This window comes from Cuculus canorus, chromosome 3 (assembly GCF_017976375.1).
Source record: "Cuculus canorus isolate bCucCan1 chromosome 3, bCucCan1.pri, whole genome shotgun sequence".
Lineage (NCBI taxonomy): Eukaryota > Metazoa > Chordata > Aves > Cuculiformes > Cuculidae > Cuculus > Cuculus canorus.
In genome coordinates, this window is record NC_071403.1 from 107,666,164 (window position 1) to 107,688,471 (window position 22,308).

At 37.8% G+C, this 22,308-nt stretch overlaps 2 protein-coding genes across 10 annotated transcripts in view; one reads left to right on the forward strand and one right to left on the reverse strand.

Moving 5' to 3' along the window:
- Positions 1-11,406, forward strand: part of VIT (vitrin) — a 62,633-nt gene extending 51,227 nt beyond the window's left edge. For all 3 annotated transcript variants that reach the window (XM_054063567.1, XM_054063568.1, XM_009559345.2), the window contains one exon: positions 159-11,406. In XM_054063567.1, coding sequence (XP_053919542.1) covers positions 159-337 — 179 coding nt within the window. In that variant the 3' untranslated portion in view covers positions 338-11,406. The remainder of the gene's footprint in view (positions 1-158) is intronic.
- Positions 10,868-22,308, reverse strand: part of STRN (striatin) — a 72,100-nt gene continuing 60,659 nt past the window's right edge. For 6 of the 7 annotated variants that reach the window (XM_054063559.1, XM_054063562.1, XM_054063561.1 and 3 more), the window contains 5 exons: positions 21,543-21,710; positions 18,538-18,678; positions 16,150-16,257; positions 14,913-14,999; positions 10,868-14,827 (listed from right to left, as the gene is read on the reverse strand). In XM_054063559.1, the coding sequence (XP_053919534.1) occupies positions 14,658-14,827; positions 14,913-14,999; positions 16,150-16,257; positions 18,538-18,678; positions 21,543-21,710 (674 nt within the window). In that variant the 3' untranslated portion in view covers positions 10,868-14,657. The remainder of the gene's footprint in view (positions 14,828-14,912; positions 15,000-16,149; positions 16,258-18,537; positions 18,679-21,542; positions 21,711-22,308) is intronic. The other variant, XM_054063560.1, reaches the window with a different exon arrangement.

Here is a 22,308-nt window from a genome sequence, read left to right on the forward strand (position 1 = left end):
AACTTTAAAATGCCATTTTTATACAGAAAGCGAGCGAGCCTTGTGACTCACTACCCACGTTTTTGTGGTCGACAACTACATTTGTAGTATTGGTGTTAAATCAAACCTAATGCAAAGACAAGTTTTATGTTCATTCTAAATTCTTGGTTTCTTTCCAGGAGTTATAGCTTACTCCATCGGAGTTGCCTGGGCAGCCCAAGATGAACTGGAAGCAATAGCAACGGACCCTGATAAGGAGCATTCCTTCTTTGTGGATGAATTTGACAACCTCTACCACTTTGTTAATGAGATCATCCGAAACATTTGCACAGAATTCAATTCCCAGCCACGGAACTGATAAACTGGAGCAAGGCAGGACCCTCAGTCACCATGCTGAAGGCACACCAAGTGCCACAGGAGTAATGCCATGCCCTCAGTTCAAGAAACACTGGAGGTGTTTTTCTCTGGCACTTTCCAGTCAGCAAGGCTGATTGCAGCTCTGTCCCTATGCATGATAATGCTCTGTAGACTGTTGATTTTTTTTTTTTCCTTGCAGGCTTCAGAAACTCCGATTTGGATGGACAGTGAAAGAGGCAGTAAACATGGAGGAAATAAGCGGAGCTGCTTGAAAAGCAGCTTCAAGTATAGAGCCCCAGCTTGTCCGATTCCTACCTTTGGGCACACACCATCTCCTTAGTAGGTACTGCCTGCTTCCTGACGTGGCCAGATCCCTTCAAGAGGCAGCCACACTGCACAGCTGCTGCGGCAGAAGCACCTCTTGTGGCACTGCCCAAAAGATGACACCCAGATCAGGGCTGAAGAACCACACATTTTTTTCTTTTTTTGTGGAGGGACATAACTCGAATATGAGTACCTTCTTAAAAGCAGGCATCCTCTCCATTCAGGTCTCTTGCCAGCAAGTTAAGCTTCAGCTAGTGTAAACTCAAACACTGCAATTTATCCAAACCCGGAGACTGGGAGGCAAGTGAGAGGAAAGAGTCAAGCTGCAGGACCCTATAACCATTTGTTAACCCCAGTAAATAAAGCCCCAAATCCACAAAGCAGCCAACACATAGGAACTGGAATCTAATCTCCTATAGCACTGGATTATTATTTGATAATTGTCTTGCCCCTTAGCTCTCTTGCTCTACTCTTGCATGGCTCAAGGCTTGCAGGACTGCAGGAAAGCTGCCATGACAGGAAATTGAGACAAAATATGGATTTAAGTTGCTCGCAATTAGAAAAGCATTTGAGACCCAGTGCTGTATCATTAAACTACAGCTCGAAACAGCTTGCAGCAGTCTCTAGGGTGAGAAGAACTATTCAAGAGCCATTATTAGGATTTAAGACTAATAATTTGGGACTTCAAATTTGACTTCTCTTTTATGGATTGATTTATAAATTAACCTACTACAGCTCTGCATGGTTGTTTCTGAAATGAAGAGCTAGCTGTATCACTAGCCAGGAAAAGAGGAGTGACTTATCAAGGACGTCAAAGGAACTGCACTTTAATTAGGAAGCAGCAGTTGCTGGTTATGTTTCTATCCAGTATAATTTAAGAAAACATATTCATTAAGTGAAGTTATTGCAGGAAAGGGATGAAGTTTCAGACGCAATAGAAATGCCCGTGTTCATACACCTTATAGCTATCAAAGCCATAATGCATCAGGAGGAACTTGTGGAACTAACAGGAAATGGGAAGAAATTAAAATCCAAATTTTACATCTTACTTGCAAACTAAGTTTAATAGCGTTCCTAGTTTAATAACCATGCCCCAGGATGTTTATTATTTACATAAAAATATCAGTTGGAGTAAATTCTCATAATAGAGACCCCTTTCTGTGGACAAAAGTAGCGCAACTTCTTAAATTGTTCAGAAACATGACTGAAGTAGCTCAAGAATTACCAATTACGTAAGCATAATGCAAACTAAGTGAGAACAGCAGATTCTGCATGATCTCCCTGGTGTGGTTACATAAGCCAGACTGGGGTCCTCTCAAGGGGTTATCAAAACCAACCCTGGATGAAACAGTGGGTTTACACGGGGAAGGTTCAGGTCTTCCTTCCTCTTAGAAGAAACATTCAAATGCAGCTTTAACTGAACATCATCATACAATGATGCTACCAAGACAGAAGTTCAGGGCACTGTCAACTTACAAAAAAAAAATCAAAACAGAGACATAAATGTATTTTTATACAGAGTTTTTAACATTAATCTGTCCTGCTGCACTTCCACAGCAATAGCCTCTTGGCTTGAAAAAAGTAAAGATCGAGAGTTAATAGAGTTAAGTAGAAGCCGAGCAACCCCTGATACCGCCATCTCCTGATCCACATCCCTCACTACTATTCTGTTGAAAGTACCTTCCTCTGTGAACAAGGGACATTACATGGGCTGGACAAAATGCAAATGCATAAACTGAACGTACTGGGGACTTCAGTTCAGACACCAGATTTATTGTCTTGGGGTTTAATTTGGGGCTACCTGAGAAAAAGACCTACATTTTAAATTTTAGCTACTCTTAATATCATGGTTTAATTTTTAATGCAACAGCCATACTGGCCAGACTCTTGCAGCTCAGAAGACTGGTACTCTGCAGAGACTTCCCAATGTTTCACTTGTGCTCTGCCAAAAGCACAGCACAGGTGGCCAAGACTTTCAGGAACAGTCAGAGCCATAAGTGTTTTTTAAGCACATGCATTTTAAATTCTCCCAAAAGCTAAAACTTCAAGCAATGAGCTTTCAAATGCTCTTTCACAGGGAAGATGCACAGCTACCTTTTCTGTGTCAAGCACTTATAAAGGGCACTGCAGGGTTTGTTATGGTTTAAATGGTTTATCTTAACTTCACAGAACAACTACGGTGCTTGGTTGCCAATATGCATTTTTATTAACTTCTTGGGATGATGTCAAAGTTGTTGGATCTCGAAGTGTGGAATTGGTTGAAGGTTTAATCTGACTGGCATCTAAACTTAGATATCCTATTCATAAACACTATAAACTCACGCATAAGACTCAAAACTTGTAAAAATACATCTTTCCATTAACAACAGAATCAAATTAATCAGCACAGAACACACTCCTCTTAACCTTTACCTTTCATAGCAATCAAAATACTTGCCATCTACTTAAGTCTCTAAATCCTGTTTTATTAAAAAACAAGATAACATGTATAAATGTTCATAAATGTTTGAGAGGGTGTATTTGTTTGAAGAAAGCAGCAGAACTCCTTCTGTAACATATAAAAGCTATTTTGAATTCATCAGTACAAGTTGCTATATCTTTTGCAATAAAATTGTCTCAAAGGCATATGCAGTACATGTCGCCTCATACGTGTTTAAAAATAAACACCAATATGGTCCATGCCATTTTAGTTTCTAAAACACAGCTGAGGTATTTACTAGATTATGGAAGCCCTAGTAAGGCTGGTATAGCTTCAGGTGTTTCAATGTCATCCTTTTACATGCTAAGCTGAAAAAAGCCTAAGAGCGAGCTAGCAGAGGAAGGACTAAATTACCTATCGCATGAATTAGTCTTTCAGAGTCTAATGGCTGAAAGGCATCAAAATCATATGTACTTCCCCAGGTCTGCAAGATCATGTCTTATTTGGAACTAGACTTCTTTTAGAAGCTGTAAAAAAAATCAATGCCCTCTCTACACACTTTTGAGGTGCAGGGCCATATCAAAGAGGATCTAGATGTCCAGATGCTTGATGCTGGGCCACTTAGTTTCAGATGCCTGAGCAGTGTGGTGGAACCTGCTGTCTGGCTGAGGAATCCAAAAGAGAAGGGCACAAAAGGGTTGGACTTGGAGGCAGTCAGCCAACCAGGGCTGGGAGCTGTCTGAACTCGTCACCAGATACATAGTCAAAAGGGAGTTGTCTGATTACCCTCTCCCTAGGAAAAAAGTGTCTTTGCACTCAGGAGCTGGGCTGGTGTGTTATCACTGCTCAGCAATCACAATGCAGAACACCCGTCTGGAAATAAATACTGATGTCCATGCTCTGAAAGCTTTGGGGAAGCTCCACGTCAGAACCTTTTGCCTTTAACTCCAGCATCAGCTAGTCACACTTCTGGTGAAAAGTTCAATTCACATTTCAACCATCTCTTCAGAGAGAGGTACCTCAAGGCCATGTTTCCCAACAGTACCTTAACCTTGCTGGTCCAGAAGTGGGACACTCGGCACCTCTGCTGTCACTGTGCCAGCCTGCACAGCAGCCATTGCCTACCATGTCACTGTCTTGCTCCTCAGCTGCTGCTGCTTTGCTGGTTCAGCAAGAGGAGAGTTTCTCCATGACAGCTTTTCTGACAGCTGGGCAGACCAACTATCCCTTCCTCCTTGTGTCTCTCCCCGACGGCTCTCCAGCACATGAAGGGAACTCTTCCAGTAACCAGGAAAGCTCTGGGGTTAAGCATCCAGACAGGATCAACCCAATCATAATGTCCTCAGTGGATCTAACACCCTACTTGTAAACTCCACAGAAAATTATCCACATTATCTACTTAGCAAGTCAAAGCAAACAGTAAATATTACCTAAACACCTAACCTAAGGCAGTCTTCTGTGGTACACATACCTTATATTATTTCATGGTTGAACAAAGTCACTATCATTCTTTGTCATTATGAAAAAAAATTGATCCCTTTTCTTTTCCATTCCCAACTCAGTTTGAGAAGTCTTAAGATAGTATGAGGCAATCTGCATTTCCTAAATCACCTATATACTGAAAACACCATAAGCCTACATTTATATAGCTAAGTGCCTCAAATTCCTCAAAACAGTCTTGTTTACCCTTGTTAAAATCTTAAACTGAAGGGTATTGCAGGTTTTAGCGCTGCATCAGCTACATCACTCACAATCAGCTTTCAGTCATTCTGAATGGCAAAAGGAGCATGTTGTTTTTCTTGACATGTTTAACTCCTCTGATTTCTAATAAAAACTCTGATAATGCAGTTCAAGAACTCCAATACTCACTCATAGAAATAACTTCCTCTGAAGCACAAACAGAAACAGTAGTTAAAATTTTCACCATACAGCTGAAGAGAATACACTCAATTTTCTCAAATCATTATGAGCACATCTTGTTCATAGGCAAATCCACAAGGATGTTAGGAAGGCTTCGCATATGGAAGGGTCAGTTCTACATTGTTTGTGAAATATTCTTTCTCTCCACCTCAGGAATCTTCTGATGACCCTTTCTGGAGGCAGAACACTGGGGTGAACACAAATCATATTGTCATTTCCTAAAGCAATTCTTCTTTTCATATAAGGAGGGAAGATGAGTAGGACTAAATCAGAAGGGTTATTTTACCTACCATGGAAAGGAGATGAGAACTTCATTTATCCCACCTACCAGTTTAGAAAAAACAGGATGGACTCACTAAGAAGTTGTTCTGCTCACTTCTGTGTAGGTTCCCATACCACCCCCTCAACAGTGCCGTTCTGAGCATTTTCCCATAGCAACACAACTACCATCTGTGATTTGTGGTTTGCTCTCCCTCATCCTCTCCCCAAGGGCAGAACCCCGTGCCTTGCTGAGATCAATGCACAGCTGACAGACCAGCTCCTGCACAGTAGCACTCGGTGTGCCTGTTCTGTTCAGCCCATGAAGATATTGGGCACTGTCCGCCTAAGTGCACGGAAAGATGTTGGGTGCCAAGAGTGTCAAGACAGCAGAGCAGTACAAAACCAAGACATACGGAGATGACAAAACCCGATAAACTACTGTGAATGGTAATGCTTTGCACAGTTCAAGAGGAAGTTCACATGAAGTTACCTCATGCCTCTCCAAATGCATGTCTACTTGTCCTAGTCCGAGTGCACTTACTCCTCCTAGCAGAATTATGAACACAATACAAAATGTTGAAAAATAGTATTTATTAGCACCCAATTTACATAATTATATGGTACAAATGACACTCACTTGCTGCTGTAACATTAAATAAAGCTGCTCTTAAAAACCATTGCTTATATCTGGAAGTCCATGTGATTTTTGCTCAGCACAGAATGCGGGTACAGTATACAGCTACCCCACTTCACTACTGTCATACCAATACAAATACCTGCATGGTTACCTCGATGTGGTCTCATTTTAAATGGCACACTAACATAAGCAGATCTATATAATTTTAATGACAAAATATTTACTTGGCTTATTCAGGCAAGTGAGTGTAGCTTTAAATATAACCTATCCAAGAAGTTTCACAAAGTATGAATTACAGTGAAAAAGAAAAACTTCAGGGCTGCAACTGAGAAGCTCAAAAATATACAAGTGTGTTTCAAAATAATCTCCCTCTAATTTTTCCATCTTTGCCGTTTTAGGTATTCATATTGAATTTCAGTAAGAAGTTTAATATTAAGCGTTTGAAGAAGCATTTTCATTTAAAGCAAAAATTTATATTTTTTATTATAAAGACTTATCAAATCTTTGGAGAATGAATCACTTTTTCACTTTTCTTATATCCCACAATTAAGAAGCCTTTCTGAAATCGCGGAATACACGAATCTTATGGATTCTTATTCCCAAGAAAACTATTTCCTCCCCAAGTTAGAAAACAGAACTTCTCATTTAATTTAACTTTTGTTAAATTCACTTTTGTACGACAGTAGCATTTAAATAGGGTAATTTGGTGACACTGAAATTCTGATACAACCTTGTACTGAGCCATACACAAACTGACAAGCAGACTATTACTCAACAAGTAGATATTTCTCATTTGGATCCACCACTCTGCAAGACACTTGAAGCCCAACATTGTGCTAAAGTAGTCACTCTAAACTGGCGTGCAAAATCATAACCTCAGCATAATCCTGAAGGGGAGTCTTAATTTCCTTTAGTTGCTTATGTATCAGTCACAGTAGCCTTTTCATACCAACTGTCTGGCATGGAAGTGACACAAACAGAAGAGGAGCAACTGTAATTACTAACATTTAAGTGGTTATCACCTGTGGTGTCTTCTCCAAAAGAGAACTGTCAAGTAACTCTAAGTTCAACAGTTATTCTTGTAGAGAGGAAAATGTATATTGATATAAACAACAACAAAATGTCCAAACTACAGCCCATAAGGCAAAGAATTATGTTTGGAATAATTTTATGGGGTTTTTTTTAACCTTTTTTTTTAAAAAAACCCAATTATTATAAGATATTTATGCAAAATACAATGCAGGTAGTTGATATGCTGACAAATGTCAACAAAAAATTTTACAGCAACAACAGTCCTTCCATTACAGATTTTCTTCTAAAGTTTTTTCAGATGTATGACTCAAAGAAAATATAGCACAAGATTGCTTTTCATTCTGCTTGGGCTATAAAGGTACAAGAAATTTTTAGCTAATAACGTCCTTGGTTTGCATTTCCAGAAAGAGTGCTAACACATAAGAGACAGATTTCAAAACGTCTGCATGTTTCTAAATGCCTGACTGCAAGCAAACAATTCTAGGAGCCATACATCTGGAAAAAAGGCTACATTCAACAAGCACTATCTTGATGACAGAAAGAATAAAAAAATAAATTCTTAATGGAAAAATATTAGCTTGAAGTCCATCATTTATCCCTTATACAATGTTTTTGGCTGCTTTTAGTAAGTAATCAAAAATAATGCAATTATTTGGCTTGGCAACTAATTATCCCTTTCCTTTCAGAATAATACAAATCCAGCTGCATAAATATTTTCTCAACATCTGAGTCTAACACGCTGCTGCAAGGACCAAGGGTTTCTTGAAATAGCAGAGAAGTAATTTTGGGAGCCTGCAATTCAAACTGAGGAAATTCAAGTAGACTGGGTTTGAGGACCATGTCAACATCAGGCTTTGAGTAGCTTAACACGTGCAGGCATGGTTTAAATGTGGATGTGATCTCTCAAGATCACAACATGGCTTGGCAGCACAAGCAGGGCAAAACTAGTTTAACACACAACACCACCACCCAGACTCAATCAGGAAGAATGCTGGGCTAAAAAGAATATATTACTATTAAATGCCTTTTTACTTCAGCTGGATTTTGTCATCCAGCAACAAATATCTCCTGACAATAAATCAGTTGAAATCCACAAATTGTACTACTCATCTGGATTTACACCTTCTATAGCGAAATACAGATTCTCAAAACCATCTTAAATGATACAGGACTCACAAGTTTTCACAACACAACTTAGAACAGCAAAATTAAGTCAGCAGGTGGGGTAAGAGATAACTCAGTAGAATTAAATGAACCAGGAATAAGGTACAAATCACCCTTTTGGTGGTGGGAAGAGTAGGGTTGAAGCTAAAGCTCCACAACTCTTCAGAAAATACTGAAAGAGAAAATCAATAGTCCTCTATGAAATTTATCTCACTATGAGAGTCCACTACAGATGGGATTTTCACATTCTAAGAAAATATAACCTAAAGGAGGATGTAAGTGGGAAGATAAAAATCAAATATCAAAACGATAGATAACCTGCACAACAGGTATGTTCATTAGCACAGGCAGAAACATCAGTTTAAGATCTTATTTCCCACCATCCTTCCTCCTGGGACTAGTTCCACCAGCTGAACGAGAGCAGCTGCCTGAGCAAGGACTATTTGTACAAAGCTCACCTTCACTGTTCCCATCCCTTGACTCCCCACGTTTGTTCATTTGCACTGTTGTATGTAATAATATCTTTTACAACATGGTTACTTCTTGTAAAACATCCCTGATGCAATTGGATGGATTAACATTATGGTTTTCACCAGTTTCTCACCTGCTCAGTAAAAACATTGCAGAGGTTTTGACTAGCAGTTTACAGGTCACTTGTTTCAGTAACGGTGTTTGTCTCTAAGGTAAAAAGACACCAATGAGGAAAGAGTCAAGACTATGCACCTACTGTAACCCTCTTCAACCAAACACTTTATCGGATTTAGATAAAATATTCTCAACACCTTCACATCCTTATGAAAAAAGGGAGCTTCCTGGAACAGTTAAGTAATTTTTCCAAAGAAATCCTTGCTTCCTCTCTGTCACTCAATACTAACAGCTACACTGAACATCCCTGTGATGCTTACCACAACAGCAGATGCCAAAGAAAATTCAAATTACTCAAATATTGCAACATTTTATACAAAACAATTTACCCTACCTAAGTGGACTACTATAACATTCTGATTTCTTCATTTTTGACAATGTAGTCCAAAACAATTTCCACTAAGTAGCCACAAATTTCAGAATGTTTTAAAATGCTATATTATAAGCAGCATCACGTTTTCACAATTCCCATGAATCTTATCCATTAGAAAGCTGAAGGACATACGTACAAAGTGAGTCACAAATTATCTGGAACCATTGGTCCCATTCATATCTCATTTGTATGAGAAAGTACTGAAGGAGTACTTTTTACAGAATGGGCTGTTTAACATAAAGCAAGTCATACAGTTGACATTGTATATAACATAGATTAAATATGTAGATTATGACTGAAGGAAAACAAGCCTTGAGTAACAAGCCTAAAATTCTACTCTGCTTCCCAAATTTTGTGGCTTTGGTTCAATACTAACAGACATCATGAGACAAAGTCTTGGTCCTACAATTATCTTTTAAAATAAATATTTACCCAGAAGCAAAAGAGTAGCCCCACTACAGTGTCTGAGAAACTTACCTTCACCTAACTAGGTCCCCAGCATGAAGACTATGTTAGCAGGAGAGTAAGTTCTGTTCTTAGAAGTTAAGTAATAAACTATTACAAAGCTCTTTGCATCTCCTCATCTAAAGCGATATGGTTTTGAAATCTGAACAATCTCCAGTTTTTATGTTGACACAAGAGTGCACAATTTGGGGTCTGGATATATATAACTAGATTTTATCCTTCATACAACCTGCAACCAATGGATGAATGAATAAGCTGAAAAAAACTTTTCATGTTTTCATTTGTGATACCATCAATCTAAATGCCACACTGTTCTCCCAAGCCCAGTTCTCCCAATAGTATACCAGTCACATGGATGGCATATCGGTTCTGGCCATTTAATCTACTATCTATGCCTCATAGAGTTCAGCAAAAGTCTCCCTGCTTCCCTCGCAGTTTAGCATACAAATCAAATGACCACTGCTACAGACCTTAAAAATAAAAACATAAATAATCTCAGTTGCAGATACCCTCGCACTGCAGAAATTACTTACGTTAGACTGCAAACCTGATGCTTCAGCAAAGATGACTGCAAGGAAAACACTGCTATAGTCTCTTGTACAGGCACAGGAACAATGACAATGGCTGCATTTCCTTCCACGACTCAACCCACATTGCTAGGTTTTACCAGGTTTTACTAGATATTTTACACAGCTATCAAGCAGGCTCCCAAGGACAGTCTGCAAAGACAGTGCCAAACCACAGGCTGCAAATGCTTCCAAATACACATCTTGAAAGGCCTTAAAACACCCCTTCAAACTTGCATATCTGATGCCTATGCCTTCTTTAGGGTTTTTTTGTTTCCTTGGGGATGGACTAACACTTCTGCTGATCAAACGCTACTCAAATGGCACATTAGTTTCTGGAAATTGCTGCTCCCCAAAATTACATTGTTAAAATGTGAGAAAGGAGGTGAGGAAAGGGGATACATCTGTGATCAAACAGGCATACCGAAAAAGGTGGTGTAACTAAGTTCTTCATCTCTTGTACATTTATTCAAAAGGACAAGTTTCTGGTTACTTTAAATTCACAACTGCAAAATGGTGTTGTATGATCTATGCACAAAGCTGTATGGTGAACATCATACACTCAATTAAAGACATTACATATGGGACTGCTTTAATGTAACAAATGGCCTAAAAAATTACCTATAGTATGCAACATATAGTTCTGTAGGCTTCTTGCTAAAGAATATATTTTACCAAAATAAAGAAGAATGAGAACCCAAAATATTCATCAGGTGATTTTTGTAAAAGTAATAAAATCTTTTACTTGGTGTGATAGAAGTTTTCCATTGAGAAAAAAATAAATGCAGACACTACCAATCTCTAAGAGTGAATAATTATACCTAGAGCTTCTTCCAGGCTACTCCGAAGAATTTTGTGCAAGTGTTTTGGTAACTGAATCAAATATGTGAAAGTAAACGGCACAGTAAAGTAAACTGGAAATGAGGGTATTTAAACCTAGCAGGCCAATTTTCAACATACAGAAGGACTGAAAATTCTCCCATTAAATTAGTTAGTAAAATCAAAATCTTAGCACAGGCTAACACACACAAAAATTTCTATGAGTTAACCATTAAAAAATGTACTATGTAAATTAGATATGGGAAAAATAGTAATGGTAAAATACCACATACTGACACTGCACAAAAAAGCTTTTCTGCAAAAATAAGCCTTAGGTCCCATTTTGTTTACATCTTCAACAGATGTATGGATCACATTCACTAAAGTTCCCAATTACACTGAACCAGGAAGAACTGCACAGAAAAAGTTAAAAAAAAAAAAAGAATGATTTAGTGCTCTTAGAGATCAGAAGTTCAAAGTTTATAAACCCCAGGATAATCATTAAGCCGGAATTATCTATCTGCAAAAGAATCATAACAACATACTGAAAGTGAAGAAGAAACTTGAGAAGCAACCATGCTCAAAGTTATTTAGAATAGTTGTAAGAAAAACAGAAATACGATTTGGGTTTGTATGACACTAGCCAGAAAACCAAAAATTTGGTTTTCCTACACAAAAGCATCATGTTACAGGGGAAAAAAAAAAAAAATCAAATCCCACACTTAACAGATGACCTTCAGACTAAGTCCAACAAGCTATGCATGTGGAATGGTTTTGCGGGCACCAAGATATGGAGAACTGAGCTTAAAAGCTGAAAACAAGAGTTGTGTAAAAAGAGCAGACTTAAAAATAGCTTGAAGAAAGTAGAAAGGAATGGAAATATACAGCTAAAACCACTGACTGCATGCAGGTTCCAAATTACATAGCCAATGAGGAATACGTAAAATGGCACAAAACATGGCTTGGAATACTGGCATGAAGTTACAAAAAAGAACCACCAAACATCATGAAAATCCTCCTGTACGTGAGACATACACATTGAAATAATCTTCAAAAGGAAGCCTAACTGCTTAGAACATACATAAAACCTCAATGAACAAGATAATATTAAAATGCACAAGTCTACAACCCTGCTTTAGCAAGCAGATGGACTAGATAACCTAAATAATTATTTTCATCCCTAACTCCTATGATGATGTTCAGAAGATCTGACAGGTTCATGCACAATAGCCTGCAGTCCTACAGGTATGTGAGCAAGTACAGTAAAAAGACATTGACGTCAATTATGAAGACCAGCACAAAAATATATATACTCCACAACCTCTTTGTAAGGCTACATTTGTTTGTTTTGTTTTTTTTTTTTAAAGGCACCTCATCCTCTAGCTATTGCCAGCTTAAAAAATCACTTTCAGTTTGAGCAAGAGTTCAATAGCGAGAAGGAAACATTTTTCAATTCACATTTGAACACCCACTTCTTACATTCCAACTGTAATCAGAATGACAGTCTTTAAAAACAAGCATGCCAGCCTATTAGTTTTATGTACAGCAATTTAAACAACTGTAACTATATATTGTATTGTGTAAGCAAAAGCACAACATTCATTTCATACTCACACCATTACCCTTTGTATACACAAACTGAAGAGAACTCTTAATACTAAAACATTAAAATGCACCCATTGAGTCTTCCCATACTAGACACATTTAATACATGTTTACAATATATATACACATATATACTATACATAACTTTTAGAATTTTTCAAATAAATCTTTGTAATTTCCTCTTCAAAGAAATAAAATAATGACAGTGAAAGAATATGAGTCAAGTACACAGAACTCTCACAAAGTTGAATGCTGAGTTTTGCAGCCAAGTTTCCCCTTTCCCATCATAACCAAAACACTTTATAAAAACTAAATAATCTGAATTACTACTGTAGTCATCTGCTTCATGGTAAAAGTTCTAATTTTATCTATGGAAATATATTGCATATCCATGAAGTGACATATCTCGATATTCTGAGAAAAAAAAGGTATTCCAGGATATTTTAGTAAATATAATGTGTTGCAGACTCAAACATCACAGGTCAACCTTTTATTCTAAATAATACAGATGATTTAAACTCTGAGATTAGCTTCAAATGTGGTCCCATCCCCGAATGCCACTCTAGAAACAACACAGTCAAATGCTATGTTGATACCTTTCAATGATTCCTTTTTAGAAAGTGTCAGTTTAAAGGTAAAGATTCAGTTATCAGTCTCCAGTCTGAACCTCAGGCCAGTACATGGGAGAGTTGCACTGAGTTCCTTCCTACTCACATCAGCACCAGAAATCATCTCCGACAGAAATTCTGCCTTCCATTCCCATTAGAGGAAAACACCACCTGCAAGTTTATGAGCAGTAATAACTGTGATGACAACACATAATGGAAAAGAATCAACTCACCTTCATTTAAGAAGGGATAAAAAGACTAAAAGATCGGTTTAAAAGCTATTTGTCATTCAAATCAACAGAGAAGCTCTGAGTACACAAACAAAGCACATCTGTTGAGTAATTACAAATACTCATTCTTCAGGTAACCTAACCAATGGCACAATATGCCCAGGGAAGCGGACAAGTTAAAAAGTTCCACAAATGGTGAAGCTGCGTAATACCTCTAAAAGTAGCAGAATCTCTCAAACGGATGGAACTTTGTACAGTTTGCACCTATTGCACTAGTAGGACTCATACAAAGCATCAGGTACGGGTTTAAAAAGAAGTATTTCACTGTTATCCTTAATGCCCTTTTTAGCAGGAACAGAAAGAGGAGATGAATGTTTGATAGTTAAATTGTAGGACAGCTCCTTTGGAAAGCTTTGCAATAACGTCTTGTTGCAGATCTCCAAGAATAAACAGCATTATAAATCTGAATAAGTTAAATCTGCTACTACAGTATATACAGACTGGTTCAAGTCTGTTGTTAATTGGGACTAGATTAAAGGCTCAGCTTCTAGCCACACACTAATGCACTCTGTAAAAAAATTATATAAATTTTTTTGCAAACTAAATATTTACTGTATAACACAGAAGATGTAGCAAAAACTTTACTGCATTTTAATTTATGTTAGTAATTTGCTTTCCTTTAATTGCATTTATCTTAGGCTAGCAGCCAGGTGGCTCAGATTAACTATCCGCTACTGCTCTCTGAACAAGATCTACTTTATTAATAACAAAGGGATGATGAAGTGCCTCTCACATGACACGGTAATGAGCATGTGAACTGACACTTCTTACAGGTGATGTAATTTTAAGTACATTAAGATTCCTCAGTGAGAAGCATCCTAGGAAGTTTCCCTCTTTTCCTACTCCCTGATGCAATTAGACCCCTTCTTTCCAGTATTCCATTTTATTCATAGAGAATACATAGACCTAGTTTCACCCAAGGCCTGCCTGGACGAAAATTCACACCCTCTGAAATAAAAGCATTTCTTTTGTTTTTTAGCTATTTGAAACTGAGAGTTTCTAAGCTCTCAGCACCAGCTGAGTTCACAGAAACCAGAACAAACGTCAATTTAGAAAACAGCACCCTGCAAAACTAAACACTTACAAACATTCTCTGAATTACAGGGCAGGATAAGAAGACTCATGCCCTCAACTTCTCTTTTGCGCAGCTGGTTAAATATATACAAAGCTAGAGTTGAAAGAGAAGCACTCTGTCATACAAACACTTTAGCCAGGGCATCTGCCCCTGCACTGGCAATATAACATTTGGAGGGGTGGAATGCCACATCGTGAATGGACTCATCAAATTTTTTGCGATGAGCAGTAAATTCTTGGATGCAGGTCTTGCTTTCGAGATTCCATAAGCGAATTGAACAGTCATGACCTAAAGAAAGGGGAAACAGTTTTTTAATAGTTCTCACGTCTGTCACCATTATAAGAAAATGAAAATGAAATCTGAATGTACTTACTGCCAGACATCAAATACAAGCCATTCGGATCAACAGCTAAACTTGTAACTGCATCTAAGTGAGCTACCATGGAGTGGATCAGTTTTCCTTTGAAAGAAAAGAATTGTTTAGGTTATTTTCTGCAATTCTCTTTGTTGTCCACATTCACTGCTTAAACTTGTCTCATGATTGAATTATTAAAATTATGCAAGAAGTCGGTCTTTTAATTGTTACAGTCTCAGAAGAGACACAGTACCAATACCAACAACTTCGTTATATCCTTGGTTTATGTATGCAAAACCACCACAAAGCTGCAATCACTGTGCATTTTGTATTTCTGCCCCTTAAGTGAATTAAGAGAGTTCAAGAGTAAGATCTTGACCAGAAAGGAGTACAGCAATGAATAAAACTACATAAGAATACAGGATAATCTTAGTCAATTCAGAAAGAATCAAAGTTCTATTACAGCTTATAATATTCATATATATTTTCCTCAGCTTCCATTTGGTCCTTTCACCTCTTCTTATTTAACATACATCGAGGAAGTAGTAAAATTAAAATCAATATGCGTATTGAAAGATCTCAATTTAACTTTTAAGACTGTGTGACCTGGAAGCAGAGAAGTCATAAACTGAAGATTATCACAATTCACAGTCAGAGTGCCAGATTAATACCATTCCTATCAGAAGGTACTTTAAAACCTAAGAGATTTATAACTGCACGCCTCAGTGTGACTCTCACTACAAATTAGAAAAAGTATTATAATCCGTTCGACTGATTCTGCAGAAGTGAGAGATTTGGAGAAATACAGTGGATCAAACTGAGAACTATGCCTACAAAAGAACTTCTACCTCCAAGACATCAGGAAAAGGTCTTGGGAGAACTAAAGGAGTGCCAGAGTTCAAAAGGAGTGCTCAGTTCAAAATAACACACACAACACAACAGAAGAAACATGAACATTACCACAAATATTTTGAAAAAGTTTCCTTTTATGTTAAGTACCGATAACCCCCATATATAAGGCATGTTAAAAGAGCAGACAGAGAATGATGCAGGTTCCTTATCACTATGCTACTGAAGTTTTAAATTTACAGGCAATCTTTGGGCTCAACTGGTGATGAAAGATTTCTGGTTTAGAGGACATCCAATTCTTAATGTCCCTTAGTACTTCCGTGAATAATTATAACAATAATGACATTCCATTTATATTTTACGTTATACAACTGCTATGAGTAGGATCCGTTGAAAAGATGCGTACCTGTATTGTTGTCGTAGAATTTGATGTGTCTGTCTTCATGAGCAGTGATACTAATTGGAAGAGTTGGATGGCTGATGACTCTGTTTATCTGACAGGAAGAAGCGACTGCTAGGAGAAAACCCACACATAAACACATGTAAATTGCCAAGGTTTTTTCAAGACTGCTACTAAGAAATAAATATGTAATCATCCTTCTCTACCTTTATATCATGGACAGTCTCAGCTAGCACCTTACGTAATGTGGTCTACTCCAAAATACTTCCCAAATTACTAACACAGACCCATACATAAACCACATGTATTGAGTGTAAATACAACAAATAAAGTCCAACTTTTAGCCATGGTTTTGAATAGGCACATCAGGCAAGAACGTGAAGCCAAAAAATGTGTCAAAATACTTTTTTTTTTTTTTTTTTTTTTTGCACTTTCCCAACTCCTCTTTTCAAGCCAAACTTTCTTCAGTCAGTACAGGAAAATTAACACTGCAGGCAGTTCATTTCCAAGCAAACAAGATCACATCTCAGAGCAAAACACATCTACTATTATTTCAAATACTTAGATCAAAATTCTTGTTGAAAAGGATGCTAGACTACTCATAGAAGAGCCATTTTCCTAGCCTTCAAGAATCTTGAAATAAAAAAATAGTATAGAAGTATTTTTTATTAGAAATGCAGGCATTGTTGTGATGCACAGACTAGTACAAGGCACAATTTACCACGAAACCACAAACAGCCACTCCACAGAACATCAAAATACAGTTATCTTTCATGTGGGAGTTGACTGTATTCAGTTAAACTGCTACCAGAAAACACTTACATCACCTAATCAAAATTCTTACTAAAATAAATAAAATAGAATACTACTATAAGATCACTTGCTACTAAGGTGGTAAAGACTTCAATCTCCTTCTTTCTATAAAAGTCTGAACCACTAAGCAGTGTCAGCATCCACAGGACACGTAAAATTATGAAAGTGTAAATTATGGAACAAACACATTCATATTAATAAACCTCCCTAATATTACTAAAAGCACATGAGACTGCATCCCAGCCAGCTATCCTCACAGTTTCAAAATGCACGCAAAGAGGCTTATACTGAGCAGCAGAGTCCCTAAGTGGTAGTGGTAGTAGGGCAGTTCAGGTGACTCCTTTTCCTCTTGCCTAGATCTTGTAGAAATAATTAGACACTTTTTTTTTTTTTAGACACACGTAAGCTTTATAGTACTGTTACATAACTAAAGAAACTAAACAGAGATTGCTGGTTGCCATATTACAATCTCATTTTCTTAAAGGAATATTACAGAAGCACAGTAAGGAGGAGGTGGTGAAAGAATAGAAGAGGGAGGCAGAAGAGAAGAAGAAAGGTAAATTCCATAGAAAAAAGATAACTAATTTAGGACTGTGTTTTTAGACTGGAACAAAGATGTGGATTAAAAAAACAACCTGCACACTAAAGAATAATATAAAGAAGGGAGGTGGCACTTTTCATTCCCTCTTATTGAAAGATGGTCATTTAACTGTTTTAAAGAAGACAAACAAAGCCAACAAGAAGGGTTTACTCCCTCTAAAAAATATAATTAAATAATAGAAATTAGCAAAATAAAACTGTTAGGGAAAAAAATTATCAACATTTTTAAAATTCTGAATTTAAAACTGAATGTTTATATTGTTATCAAGCTACCATTTTGGCCAGAACATGAAACCTCAAGCTTCAGCTCATTCTGACCTCTTTCCTAATGCCAGGGTAATTTACTGACAGCAGACTCCTTATTCCTTTTCTTCTAAAACTTCCAATATTGGCCACTGCCATGATCCAAGGCACTATGTGAGACCTTGTGAATACTATTCCACTGGAGCTTTGCTTTTTTTCTTACACTGAAAACTTCAAATAAAGCCCAACTGCAAACGAGCCACGAGTGTATGCAAAAATTAGAAAAGGGATAACTCTGAGAAAAAAAAACCACACACACACACACATCCCTCCTAATTTTTTTAATAAATTAAACTTTAGATTTTCCTGCGATTGCCCCTATCTTGCAGTTTTGAACTGAAGAGAGAATGGAAACCTTCAAGTTGCAAAGATCACTGGGCTGCATTAAAAAAATCTGTGCTTTTCCTTGTGCTACCGTTCCTTCAAGAGGAATTCAGATAGTGTGGGCTTCTTTCTTCTACCTTCTTTTAAATGCATGTACATTCTTCTGCTATACCCATAAGGTCTGTTGTAGTAGTAATAATTTACTGTTAAATCTCAAAACACAGCTTGTAACATAATTCATGTAATAATTATCATGACATTGCTCAATTTTCTGGAAACACTAAAAAGCCTACCAATCTTAAACAAGCAATTTTTTAGGTTTTGGGTTTGTTTTCAGTTTTTTTTGATACGTACTAGTATCCACACTGGACTCCAGGGTAAGAATTCGTTGCCGCGTCTCCATGTTAAAAATGCTAGTGTGTCCACTGTTAAATGATGCTACCATGAGGCTTGGGTCACTGCTCACAAGATCTACGGATGAAGGGATTCCCAGTTCTAGAAAACAACATTGAGAACATTTTCATAAGACTTAGTTGGTGTAAGAAAACTAAAAAACACAAAAAAACACAACCAACAAGCACTTTCATTTCAAAAGGGCCACGGTTATGAAAGGAAATGGTACATTTTAAAACGCACATTACGCCAATCTAAACAGATTGCCCTATGTGGTCACTATTTTAATCCTATATTTTTTGAAATGTATAATAACAACATTCTTTATGAAAATGCTGTATGTGGAACTGCAGCTGGACAGAAATCTACTTTGAAATCAAGAAAGTAAGGACTTCCTGCACTCTTTTCCTTCGTTTGACTCTAAGAGCAATTCTCAAACAAACCTGCACTGCCTCAAGTAAAAGAAAATGAAATTGAAGTGGTAAAACCATTTACATGACAGATTATTAACTTCATCATCTACCTGGGCAAATTCAGAGCTTAAAACCACCCTAAAGCTTTCCAGATGCAAACTGTATACTCTGACACTGTCAGCATGAAAGGTTACATAAATTCATTACATACTCAAATTACAAAGCTCTGTCCATCCTGCCAATTACAGTATACATGTGAACTCCTTACACTGTAGCTATCTGAACACTATGAGGCAGAGCTTGGGTATACAAACTACCCTTAAAATTTTCCTCCTCAAATGCCCTGTTCACCACCTGCTCTGTGAAAGACCAACACTGGTTGCAACAGCTGCCAGAAGGAGAAGGAAGAAGTAGAGAGTGAGACACTGAATGTTAAATAGCTCAATGTCCACGGATCCAGATAACGCAGGATTATCAGAACTTCTCTCTAAACTTAAGACTCATGGGATAAATATCTTTCTCGGACACACGGCCTCAGGAATGTTGCTGAGGAATGGCAGTACTTATCTACAGGTACTCCAAAAAAGACAGAAAAAAACTGATGTAAGAAGAAAACATGTATTGTTTCTGAAGTGACCTTTTCTACCACTGCCATGTCTGCTTATCTGTAGTGCCCTGGTAAACCTACAACTGTTAATCTAAAGGACTTAAATAATGACTGCTAGGTATTTGGGAGAGTTTGTTCAAGGTTCTCAATAAACCATAGGAAAACTAAGTTTCAAATGTGCATCTTTGAATCTCACAACTGGGTTTCATTCCAGTTTGGAATATAAAAACCCCAAAGAATAGCTCTGTGAGGCAACACTACTCCCTATTCCATCTTAACTTTTTTTTTTTTTAAAAAAAAAGCAACAACAAAAAAAATCCACAACTTCCCTCCTCCCACACTACTAAGAAGTTTTCAAACTGGACAGGTAGGCAAGCTGGCCACAAATCAGTTATGTTTTTCACAGAACCCTACATACCACTGGAAGCACAGTTCTGCAAGAAATAAAATACATGAAACATTTCTATTTTGCTCAGTCTACGTTAATTAACAAGTAATGGCAGTTCCAAACAGCTTTACACCATAATTCAATAAGCCTGTTCAGTTACATCAGAGCTTATTTTGCCTGAAAGTTGTTCTGAAGAGCCAAAGAACTGTCTCAGTTAGTGGGTTGCCTTTAAGACCATCAGCTCAAAGAGTCTGGCAATGTCAACGGGCTCATTCTTCATAGCTGGTAGTATGAGGCTATCTTGTGGATTGGTGCTGAAAACACTGTTGATAACACAGGGATGTTCCAGTTACCACGGAGCAGTGCTCACACAGAGTCAAGGCCCTTCCTCCTTCTCACACCAACACACCAGTGAGCAGAATGAAGGTACATGAGAAGGGAGGGGACAGAGTGAAGAGAGCTGACCCCAACTCACCAAAGGGATACTCCACAACACATGATGTCATGCTCAGCATATAAAGCTGGGGAAAGAAGGAAGGAAGGGGGGAGGGAAGTTCAGAGTGATAGTGTTTGTCTTCTCAATTAACCGTTATGCATGATGGAGCCCTAATTTCCTAAAGATGGCTGAACATCTGTTTGCTGATGGGAAGTAGCGAATGCATTCCTTGTTTTGCTTTGCTTGCACATGTGGCTTTTGCTTTACTTATTAAACTGTCTTCATCTCAACATGCGAGTTTTTTCAGTTTTACCTTTGCAGTTCTGTCTCCCATCCCAAAAGGGAAAAGTGAGTGCTGTGTGGTGCTTAGTTGCTGGCTGGGACTAAACCACGACAGGGAAAGAAAGGACTTTTTATTCCGAACAAACCAAAAGCAAGAGCCTAATGGAAACTCAGTTTGAATCTGAAATATGAAGTTGATAAATTATACTCCATGGTTCTAGTAACATCAGCAGATCATAGGCAGCAGCTGGCTTTGAGAACTACATGGCTGCCCCGCTGTGTGTAGGTATCTATTCATAGAATGGTCTGAGTTGGAAGGGACCTTAAAGGTCACCCAGTTTCAACCCCCATGCCATGACAACCTACTAGATCAGGCCATCCAAGGCCCCATCCAACCTGGCCTTGAACACCTCCAGGGATGGGGCAGCCACAGCTTCCCTGGGCAACCTCTTCTAGGGTTGTCTCCACCCTCATTGTGAAGAATGTCCTCCTAAGGTCTAGTCTAAATCTTCCACCTTCTATTTTAAAGCTAATTCCCCTCATCCTATCACTACATGCCCTGGTAAAAAGTCCCTTCCCAGCTTTCTTGTAGGCCGCCTTCTGACACTGGAAGGCCACTATAAGGTCTCCCCAGAGCCTTCTCTTCTCCAGGCTAAACAACCCCAACCCTCTTGGTGTCAGTTGATATCAAATGAGAAGGCACTCAAAATTTCATCTTCACAAAAATATCCATAAGGATATAAAATTCAGAAAAACAAAAAGATTTCTATTCAATCATCAGAATTATGGTAGTCTGACCAGTGATGCTCATGAACTTTAAGGTAGGGTAATTTTCTGTACCTTGATTATCATTAAATATATTGAGAGCTGGAGCAATTTCTGTAGCTTTCCATAGACGTATAGTGCCGTCTGCTGAACAAGAGAGCAAACGCTGGTGTGTTCCACTGTAAACCAGACCCCACACTGCATCTGTATGGCCTACAAAAGCACCTCTTAGAACAGAAGGATCTGTGAAAAAAACACAACAAAACACATTTCAAAACAAATTTTCAATTAAGTCAATAGTTACATTTTGGTCTGTGTTTATGGACCAACCTTAAGAAGCTAGTCTATAAAAAAAAACCAAGACCAACCAGGTCATATCAATATAGAAGTCTCAATTATTTTTTCATGAAGATGCATGAATTTCATCAGCATACATAACATTCTGTTATCCAGTCTACAACCAATGGAACAAAAAATGTTTCAGCACAAGGGACAGTATCAAAGTTGGCAGAACACATTTTGATTTTAAAATATGCTCTCAACCAACCACTAGTGGCACATCAGTCCTTTTATTTCCAAAAGCCATTCTTAAGGCCAATTGCCTCTGAAGCTATGGGAAGTGAAAAATGTTTTATAAACACACACACAAGGCTGACATCCATTCAGACCTTGTAAGTCTTATGAAACTGGGCCTTTTTAGCTGCTTGCAGAATACAACAACGGCTTTGGTCTCATACTATACAATCTCATTTCATCTCTCATCAACCAGTGCTAGTATCAAAACAAAAATTTATTCCAAGTAATTGAAGACAACATTCAATTTTCTCTTTTTAATTTTCAA